This window comes from Podarcis liolepis (genome assembly GCF_965112155.1).
Source record: "Podarcis liolepis genome assembly, chromosome: 10".
Taxonomy (NCBI): Eukaryota; Metazoa; Chordata; class Lepidosauria; order Squamata; family Lacertidae; genus Podarcis; species Podarcis liolepis.
The window spans coordinates 35,853,182-35,863,825 of NC_139562.1; the positions used below are offsets into that span (position 1 = coordinate 35,853,182).

A 10,644-nucleotide genomic window follows, 5' to 3' on the forward strand; every position below is an offset into this window, starting at 1 on the left:
ACATGGTTTCTCCCCACAGTTAATCCCCATAACAAGTCTGTGAGGCAAGTTAGGCTGGGAGTCAGTGACTGGCCCAAGGTCACCCAGTGAACTTCATAGCCAAGTAAGGATTTAAACCCTGGCCTTCCAGAACCTAGTCGGAGACGGATGACTATACCATACCATCTTTGGTCTCTTACAAAAAAATTTAAAAAGCCAATGTGCTGATTCCTGGGCCATATAAATCTTGCTTTGTGAAGTCATCTCTATAAACGACATATCTTGTTGTGGAGGGGAGGTTGTTACTCAAAGGAAACACATGTTCACAAACCACCTTGGGTAGATGGAAGTAGCTGGGTAGTTATTCAAGTCCAACCCACTGCATAAATGTTATCTGTGAACTCCCTGCAGTCATTGGGGCCTGCTTGTGGGCTTCCCAAAGGCACCTACCTGACCACTGTGAGAAGAGGACACTGGACTAGATGCAGCAGAACTCTTCTCATGTTCTTAACTCTGGTTGTGAAAAATTATGAGGTGTGTGTAGGCACATTGCAATGCAGAGCTTTGATTTCTTTATACAAGAGGACCTTCATTAATGGAAAAAACCCAGAGTTAATGGTTTGGATACATGTAGGTTTATTTTCTAGCGGACCATGAAACTACCAAGCAGATGAACATGGCCTAGTGTTCCTCATGCGAATACAAAGGAAGAACTAAAATAAAAACCAGTGAATTTCTTGAGCTTTGACCGGTAAGGAAGTATGATCTTAAAGATGTGAGACCCTGCTGATTATCATCCTGTGTTTACTTCAGAGAGTCTGGCAACGGCTGTATTTCTTCCTTCTGGAATTCCTCAGTAGCCCAGAACACTGTCGTTTTTATAAACAACTTTTCCTTTAACAATTACGTATTCGATCAGTTCTTGATGGCCGCCAAACTGGTAAATCAAGTGTTCCCATCTAAAGATTTTTAAAAGGTTACAGTCATATTTTAGAAAAAAACCAACAATCTCTCATGTGCATAGGACTAAAATAGAAAGCATGATAGATTATTCTGCCTGCATTGTTTATTTACTTTGAACATGCAGCTTGTGTCAAACAAGCCTCCTTGCCCATTTGTCCCTAGGTGCACAATAGGGATCTTTGTTGTTTCATATAACAGAGCTATATGCTATTATCCATTAAACTTGATAACTTAAAACTGACATGCAGTAGTATCTCTTATAGCAGGAGTAGGGAACTGGATCTAGCTAGTGGGATGGATCCTTAGTTCCTCACGCCCCATAGGCAAACTTTGACAGGTGGGTGGGACTGCTCACTAGACAATCACCAGGAAGCATAATGACATCAGGTGATTGACACTTGCAGAAGTTCAAGGGAGCTCAGTCACTGTAACTGTTGATTGGCAGTTACAGGAAGCCCCTTTGAAGTCAGTTTGGGTTCCAACTACTTCCTCCAAACAAAGCAATTTTACCTCTGCAGTGGAAGAAATTCTGTATTTGGAGGAAGCAGTTTGAATCAAAACAGTTTATTCTAAATTGAGATAGTAAGTCCGTCAGCTACACTATAGAGTTCTCCACAAGCGTTACATGGCAGTGATCATCAGTACTAACAGGGAGCCAAGCTTGCAGAAAGAATAATTGGGAGCTCACATTAAGCTTCTGGTGGTTCTTTTGTAACTGCCCCATACATAACCTCACCTTCGACATCAGGAATGTGGCAGGAGGACTGTTTTAAAGCATATAGTTTTAACATAACATGTTGAGTTTTGAAAAGACATTGTGAATGTTTGTAGTCATTTATTTATATGCTGCTTTTTGGGGGCACAGCCCACTCAAGGTGGCTCTTGGTATATAAAAAAGCACAATAAACACAAATAAATATAAAATTGACAAGCATATCAACATTAAAATATACTTGGAAAATATAGATCCGTTTAAATAAATAACAAAAACTGATGGTATGTTTAGTTCACAACAATATATGATATGAAATTTGGGCTCTGGCACGGTGCCAGAAAATTATTTCCTGAACAATTCAATGTTTATTTTTAAAGAACAACTTTCAACTGACATGGCTGTAAGACAGACTGAAAAAAGTCTCAACTGGGGGTTAAAAAGCATATAAAAGTATGACTTTTTTTAAAGGATTAAGGTTTCCCTTTATGTCTGGTCAATATGTTCTGTATTGGGAGAAGACTCAAATACTGCACTTGGATTGAGTAATTATTGCTCATCATAATGCATTTAATTTATTCCGGATGTTAGATTTTCATTCCAACTTATGCAGAGCATTAGGCCTTTAAGAGCTATCTGCATCCTCACCTTGGTGAATTGATGATAATGAGGTCTCCTTGCTTGCCAGTTTCTATGGAGCCATGCATGTGCGATTTCCCAAGAGCATAAGCTGCATTGATGGTGGCAGCAGCTAAAGCCTCTTTCATGGACATCTTCATATTTACACAGGCCAGGTGCATAACCATGAGCTAGTAAGAGAGAGGTAGTTAAGCTTGAAGTTACACATAGGTGCACAGAAACCAACAGTCTGACAGCCATTGCCATGCCATCTGAAACCCTGAGTTCACTGTGACAGGTAAAATTAATTTAACTGTAACACTCTTCAGCTGTTCTAACTGCAGGTGGGGCTGTGGAAACAAACTCACTAGCGCCCTGTTGCCTTCTGTGATCTGGAGATCAAACTCCATGGACTTTTGAGAATCCTGATTCCCCCAAGGTTTTAAAAATGAGTGGGGAGACTCCACAAGCACAGAAGACCTCTGCTGCAGACAGCTGCCCTCTACAAGTTGACAAAAGAATGGAAAGGTGATGCATATGTCTGTGTGGAATGAGTATGCTTGTTTATGCTGCCCATAGCTCATGCCTGAATAGGGCTCATGTCTGCAAGAAAGACAGGGCTTATCTGTGCTGAAAGCCAATCTCCTGCTTGATAACCATCTGCTCCAAGCAAAAGCTGCTTTTCAATGGCTAGAGTTCATGTGTGAATTCAATAGTGTGTGTATTTAAATTCACGTGGTCTACTCAACTGTCCTGCTAGTACAGAAAATTACCGTATTTTTCGCTCTATAACACGCACCCGACCATAACACGCACGTAGTTTTTAGAGGAGGCAAATCCGTAGGCATGCCACCCATAGGCATTCCCTCCATAACACGCACAGACATTTCCCCTTACTTTCTAGGAGGAAAAAAGTGAGTGTTATGGTGCAAAAAATACGGTAAATGAGATTCCCAAGGAATCAAGGCAATAATCAATACTCCAAGCCTGATGCTCAAACTGATAGAAAATTAACATTAATTTTGCATCTGCTCTAAAGAAACATCTTACCATGGAACAGCAATAAGCATTTGGGTTAAAATCACTGCCAAGAGCGACAATCACTCCTTCTTTTAACATTTTTCTAGCTTGAGGCTGCTTTAATCTGCAAAGTAAAAAAAACCCAATGGTTACTACCATTTGAATTGCAATGTAAAATGAAGCTTCAGTGTAAAACCACTTCAGCAATATTATAGGATTCTTTCAGAATTCAGGAGAGGAAGATATGAAAAGAGAGAGAGGAGACTCTAGGTTTCTCCATTGGCTCTGTTAAGAGACCAGCTCCATCAGGCTTTCAACTAAATTGTCACTTATAAGCAGCTATTCCATCAGGCTCTACTAAAAGACCGGCAACTTTTTGCATCCTTGGAGGATCACTCTTAACAGCAGTTGTTCACTGGATGCATTCTTTCAAAAGATAATACATATTTTCCCAAAGGCATAGCAAATGACAGTAAAATACAGCCTAGCAATGTATATTAGAACTATGATTACCTCAGTATATAGGCAGTGGTTGGTAACAGGACAGCTGCACACTTTGCCTGGGCCATTGCAGCGATACCTTCATCGCTGATTTCTTCTAGATGACTGACAGCCTGAGCTCCTAGCTCAGCTCCAAGCTAAACAGATGCCAAGGCAAGGTTTGAATTAAAAGTCAGTCACAAAAGAACCTCCCTTATCCATAAGGCTGCACACACAATAACCTGTTTATATAGCACAAAAATGCAGTTCTCCTCAACCCAGAATCATTTATGCTCAGCTTCAACTTGCTGCTTTCAATCTAGATTGAAGTGGGGCTTAATGCAGCGGTGTAACCAGAGCCCTGCTACTCACACCAGTCAGAATGGAAAGGAGGGTTGGGGGGAAATCTATTTGCTGCACCAGCCCGGGCGGCAAAGAAGCTTGGATCATGCCCTGTACCATCATGTGACAGCAGCAGGCCTGGCTCAGGATCCAGCAGATCCTGTGCTGGCTCAGCACAGACCCTTCATTGCCCTGAAACACCCCATTTCGGGGGTTACCACTGGTTACCGCCAGTAGCAGCTTCCACCTGCCTGGGCAGGAGCTTTGAGGCATTTATAAATGCTACAGCTCCCCTCCCAGTGGGAGCAGGTAGGACTAGGAAGAGGGACAACTATGACACTTCCAAATCCCCTCCAGTATCGGGTTTGTTCATCCTGTCTTGACAGAGTGGCTGGGGCAACCCAGTAAGGTGGACCAGGTACAAATAGCAAAATCATAATAAATATTAATAATAAAGAAAAATACTATAGAAATATTAGCAGTTATAAATGGTGAAACAAATGTACCCTATGAAAGATATTAAAGACACAAACATTAACTATTAAAATGTGCATCTAGCAATGTTATCACTAATGAAAGAGTTCGTCAGATGCTCCTCTTTTTATTTTACATCACAAGGAAAAGATAAGCAAAGTCAATGTTTGAATGGATGTAAAAAGCAAAGGTCAGAAAGTCCATCTCGCTAACTCCATCAACCTCACATTTTCTTTTAACTTACTGCAGAAATAAAGAACTGTGCCGTGGTGCTTCCAATACGCTAAGCCCAAATCAGAATTCGTGTAAAATTTTTCCTTGGCTGTGAGTGCTGGAAGACCTGTTCCCTGCCTTGCAGGTCTTTTTCCGCCTGGCCTGAGTGGGCACGGCCCTGACTGACTCCAGCTACAAAAGCTGAGACTGCCAAACAGATTATTGGGGTGGATTGTTGTTGGGTTTTGGGAGTTGTTGCTGTTGGGTGAGGGATTTTTGTATCTTTATTTTAAATTTTGTTGTGATTTGTGTGGTAATTATTCAGTTTGGTTGTGTGTGTTTTTAACGTTTTCTTTATTGTGTATTAATATTTTGGTTATGTTGTGGTATGTATTTTTCATGTTATAAGCTGCCTAGGGCATAGTCCGAGCTGTGAAAAGGTGACATACAAATAAAATTATGTAATATATCAAAATAAGTACCTCAGCGCTTTTCATTGGATGCAGTTCATCCCCATGGAAGTTGATCTGTAACCCTAAATCTTTCCCAGCCTGAAGAATTCTTCGGGTCGAAGGCAGATCAAAGACTCCCTTCTCACAGAAAACATCTATATTGTCAATATGAATTTCACCATTAAGCTCCAGTTGCTTCAGTTTAGGAAGGTGGATGCTAACAATGTCATCTGTGGCTTCAATGGCACTTTTCCCCCTATTCAACAGACAATGCAACAAAAAACAGAAGATTAAGTTTTCATGTGGCCTGCAAAAGTTTTGGGGTGGTCTCACTGTTTCACAACCAGTGCATATCCCATATAAAAATCCTTTAAATTTTTATATCACAAATGTTCTCATTTTTTGGTCCTGCTTTTGTTGCGCTGTAGCCCCTCTGGATAGCAATAACGTGGGAAACCATTGAAGCACAAACTAAAGCAGAATAAACCCACGACTAATGCACAATTATTATGCTAAGAATATGATGCAGGGTACACCCACATAAAACACCAATCTGGAGGGGGAGCAGACACTGGCCCTTTGTGAATAACTTAGTTGTTTAAAGGGCCATCCCTCTGGCCAGAAATTTGGGACTACTTTCTGGTGGACTTCCAACATGGCTGGGCTTGTGAGCTACCCTGGGAGGCATTTGGTTCCTCACATTCAGCAGAAGCTGCCCCTGAGGGTCCAGGCTTTGACTCCACGGGCCCTGATGCTATGGAAGGTTGTTCCACAGGTTCCTGCCTGCCAGATTCTACATCAGAGATCTCACAATCTCCAGCAGCAGGCTGAGAGCCCTGAACCTGGTCTGGCCCCTCAGCAGAAAGCACCACAGGCTCTGTGTCCTGGTCACTGCCGGGCTCCAGGGTCATGACAAGAGCCAATGTACTTGTATATCTGCTTCCTTCTCTTGTGTGTGTATGAGAGCTCTGCGACTTCCCCAACTGTGAGAAATAGCTGGACTGGGCCAAGGATTTATTCCCCCCTTAACCAATATGTTTCTCTTTTAAGTCAAATTATTCAAGATTCCCTTTCTATGTTCCGGCTGATTTTGAAAGAGGTTAGGGTAACACTGCAAACGCAAGTGGTGCCTTAAACTTCCTCTCGCTGTGTTCTCCTCCATCACATCTGAATTAAATAATAATAATTATTCTCCCTCAGATGCTTTACAGGAACTGTCAGGCACATCTCAGGCTTTCCACTCTCCCTCAGTCTTCATTATGCTTGAATACTCTCTTGGGGCACTTCCACACACCACTCTAATAGTAGATGGCAAACAAAAACACTGCAAGAATTAGGTATGTTCTGTTTTGCAGAAGAACTGTTCAATGTGTGGCCCAATTAATCTTCAATTGTGTTCTAGCACAGTGCTTAAAATGACAAGAGAGAATAGGTACATTACTTAGGAACAGAATGAGCTCCGCAATAAGTAGAGGAAATGCCTATGTCCAACTCCCGCCGAGCCCGTTCAATCACTCTCAGCATCTTAACTTCCGTTTCCAGGTTTAACCCATATCCACTTTTGCATTCAACCAAAGTGGAGCCAGCTCTGAGCATGCGTAGCAGCCGGTGCCTGAAGCTGCTGAAGAGCTCATCTTCTAAGGCATTCCGGGTGTGCTCCACAGTGAAATGTATCCCTCCTCCTGCTTGATGAATATCCATATAGGAAGCTCCTGCCAACTTTAAAACAAAGTTATCTGTTAAACGTGCGTTATTGGGCAAACTATACCCCTCATGCAATGAAATCCCAGAAGTCCAATGGCTCTCCAAAAGTGCCCTGGTAGGGGAAGGATCACAGCTCAGTGGCAGAACAGTTGCTTTGAATGCAGAAGTTTCCAGGTTGAATTCCTAGCATCTCCCGGTAGAGACAGCCCTTTCTGAAACCATGGAGAAACAATGAGGGTCACATTAGACACTACTGAGCTAAATGAGCCAATGATCTGGTTCTGCGTAAGGCAGATTCCTTCCTATGTTCTTATTAGAGATCAATTTGCATCCGAGAAGGGGCTGGAATGAAGATATTTGTGCCTTTTACAGAAGAAGAGAAATAATAATAATAATAATAATAATAATAATAATAATAATAATAATAATAAATTATTTATACCCCGCCCATCTGGCTGAGTTTCCCCAGCCACTCTGGGCAGCTCCCAATTGAGTGTTAAAAACAATACAGTATTAAATATTAAAAACTTCCCTAAACAGGGCTGCCTTCAAATAGGATAGTTGCTTATTTCCTTGACATCTGATGGGAGGACTTTCCATAGGACGGGCGCCACTACCGAAAAGGCCCTCTGTCTGGTTCCCTGTAACCTCACTTCTCGCAATGAGGGTACCGCCAGAAGGCCCTCGGCGCTGGATCTCAGTGTCTGGCTGAACGATGGGGGTGGAAATGCTCCTTCAGGTATACAGGACCGTGGCCATTTAGGGCTTTAAAGGTCAGAGCCAACAGTTTATGGAAACTTTAATCTACAGTAAAAGAAGGTAGGCGCAGGTAAAAGAAATCCTTTGCAATTACAGTATGTAAGTTTACCTTCATCGCAAACTCATGGACTCTGTCACCAGCCCATACAGGATGTGTGTGTGCATCTACCAGACCTGTTTTTTTTAAAAAAAAAACAAAACAAAAACAAACACAGCAAACTGCACCATCTCAGACATATCCACTAGGAAACAAAATCAGGAAACATTAGCAGTTAATAATTTTATCTATGTGCCCTTGGAGAAACATTATCAAAAAGCATGATCCTTCAGTATATAAAATGCTATTATGAGCCAGTGTGGCATAGTGGTTAGAGCACTGGATTGGGTCCTGGGAGACCAGGGTTCAAATTCCCTGTCAGACATAAAGCTCACTGGGTCGTTCACCAGCCCTCTGGCTAACATACATCACAGGGTTGTTGTGATGATGAAAAGAAGAAGAAGAAGGGGAGAACCACGTGTGCCACTTTCTGTTTTGCTGGCTGCTTCATCGTATTGGGCTGGCTACCAAGAGAAACCTAGACCTAGACAAGATGAAACCTGAAATCCGATTCAGCAGGACTCTTCACATACTCTTTCTCTCGAGATTTCCTGGGATTTTGACTGGAATGCTTCCAGATGGGAGCTTGGTCTTTTATTTTATGTCATTGACCCTGTGCCTTCAAAAGCTGCCTGAAATACAAACATTGAGCAACAGACATTTTCTCCACCCCTCACTTTCCAAAAGGGAAAACGAAAAAAGGGAAAAAAAAGCACCGGATGCTTAATTTCTGCAAGCCGTACTGCTGTTGACACGCACCAAAGCAGGATCAGGATCTGCTAAACTGCACCTTTCCTGCAAGAAACCCAGCAAAGCGTACGAAGCCCCTTCCCCTTTATCTTCACATCCAGCCTGTGAGGTAGGTTAGGCTGGGAGAGACTGCGAGGCAGCAACTGAAGGTCATCCTGAAAGATTTGTGGCTGTAATTGCAAAAAGCAGCCCAAAACTTAATAATTGTTTGAGGGAAGGGAGATGTTCCCCTAAAAATCTCCATAAATTTGACACCCCCCCAAGCTCACTTTTCACTTTGGGGAATACGGCAACCCTATGTTAGGCACTAACTTGCACAGACTTTTTTTGATAAGATATGGTGACTGACAACCTTATTTCTAAACTGAGCTTTGCTTAAACTTCAGTGGCTAGTTGTACTGATTCAGTATACCCATTACTAGCAAATTATGTGGGGCTGTCCCATTGTCCATGCTAGATCAAACAGCACTTTGGAAAGCAGTAGGGTCATAGACTTAAGTCTCTCAAAATCCAGGCTAATGGCTGTGTACACACCATATGTTTAAAGCACACCCCTCCCACAAAGAATCATGGGAAGTGTAGTTTACCACACACAGAGCTATAGCACACAGTCAATACTTATTTTCTTCAGACACTCCCCAGCTCCTTGTCCCCACTTGTGTGCTAAGGTAGCCCAGAGGGGGAGCCATCACATTTTATTCCAAAGGAAAATAATTCAGATGTTAGACTAACTGAAGCTGACAATCTTTGCCTATGTAAATATTGCATCTTTCTGCTTGGTGTGTTGAACTCTGAAATATTAGACACTAACCTGGTAAGACGCATTTTCCTGAACAATCAATGACTTTTTCAAAAGATGCTCCTGAAAATTGCTTGCGAATGGCTCTTGAGTCGCCCGCAGCCTTTATACAACCGTCTCTGAAAATAAACCGACCAAAAGGCTTACCATTAATTTCAAAGCAGGTGATACAGAATTACTTTTTATACCCCGATCTAAAACTTCTTTTCTGAAGCAAATGTACTTAAAACTTAAACCAATGTCTTCTTTAGTAAGTTATTTAGCTAGCATCATTGTTGGATTCTTCAGTGTAGACAGGAAATTAAAATTCATTAACTGTCACAAAGTAACTAACAACTTAGTTCAGGGGTCAACAACCTTTTTCAGCCATGTGGTGGGCCGGACTATATTTTGAAAAAAAATATGAATGAATTCCTATGCCCCACAAATAACCCAGTGATGCATTTAAAATAAAAGGACACATTCTACTCATATAAAAACATGCTGATTCCCGGACTGTCCATGGACCAGATTGAGAAGGTGATTGGGCCACCAAGCCTTAGGTTGCCTACCCCTGACTTAGTTCATTGGCTATAAGAAAGTTAATCTTTTTTTTATTTCAAGAGTATACGTTTTGGTCAGCTGGTGACTGTCAGAAGAGAGACAGAAAATAATTTTGTTTTATTTTTTCTGTAAAAACTTCATTTATTTTCCTGTCGTTAGAGAAGGTCAGTACAAAAACAAACTAACAGGAACCTTCCCATTGGAGAGAGATTCTGCTGGAGCGACTCCCCTCGCCCCCAGCAAGCAACACCCCCCCCCCTTCCCGGGAGATTCACTTACTTGCCAATCACCACGCTGCCGTTTTCCAGCACGGCCAGATGTTGCATGCCAGCTTCCAGGAGGTATTTCTCACCTTTGGTGCAGACAAGCACCAGCTGTTGGGCGCCTTCAAGAAGGAGCTTATACTCACCAGCCATGTTGCTCTTTCCAGACAGATACGAAAGAGCTTGGGAAGTCTGGGACTGGCCCAGACAGCGTCAACAAGGCAGGGAGAACGCTCACGAGTTTCCCAGGGCAAGGTCTTTCTCTTTGCTCCTGGAATCGTCATCATTTCTCTTAGTTGGCAGTTTTCACCCAAAACAAGCAAACACACGTGGGGGGTGGGGGTGGGCTTGGACTGTACAGAATTCAAAATGAGTTGGTGCTGTTCTGAGGTGGTTATACAGAATGGACCCCTAGCTATTTCAATTGTAGGTAGGGGAATCTCATTTTTAATGCTCCCCAATAGTCCAAATGATGC

General features: G+C 42.3%; 1 protein-coding gene across 2 annotated transcripts; it reads right to left on the reverse strand.

Annotated features, from left to right (window-relative positions):
* Window positions 1–597: 597 nt before the first annotated feature.
* On the reverse strand, window positions 598–10,447 carry AMDHD1 (amidohydrolase domain containing 1). Of its 2 annotated transcripts, XM_083462947.1 has the most exons (9): window positions 10,185–10,439; window positions 9,375–9,481; window positions 7,826–7,890; window positions 6,695–6,972; window positions 5,284–5,509; window positions 3,806–3,930; window positions 3,323–3,416; window positions 2,303–2,463; window positions 598–938 (listed from the first exon to the last, which is right to left on the reverse strand). In XM_083462947.1, exons 1-9 carry the CDS (start codon window positions 10,319–10,321, stop codon window positions 833–835), a joined length of 1,299 nt encoding a protein of 432 aa, XP_083319073.1. In that variant the 5' UTR covers window positions 10,322–10,439; the 3' UTR covers window positions 598–832. The 2 variants fall into 2 exon arrangements, with proteins under 2 accessions (XP_083319073.1, XP_083319074.1); XM_083462948.1 differs by lacking the exon at window positions 2,303–2,463 and having other exon boundaries at window positions 10,185–10,447.
* Window positions 10,448–10,644: the final 197 nt, after the last annotated feature.

Bases quoted from the DNA above. Each gene is read 5' to 3' on its own strand.
- AMDHD1 (XM_083462947.1), bottom strand. From the start codon at position 10,321: ATGGCTGGTGAGTATAAGCTCCTTCTTGAAGGCGCCCAACAGCTGGTG. The intron at 7,891-9,374 runs GTTAGTGTCTAA...TAAAAAAAACAG, and splicing joins AGGAAAATGCGTCTTACCAG to GTCTGGTAGATGCACACACA. The intron at 939-2,302 runs GTGAGGATGCAG...AAAAATCTTTAG, and splicing joins ATTATCATCAATTCACCAAG to ATGGGAACACTTGATTTACC.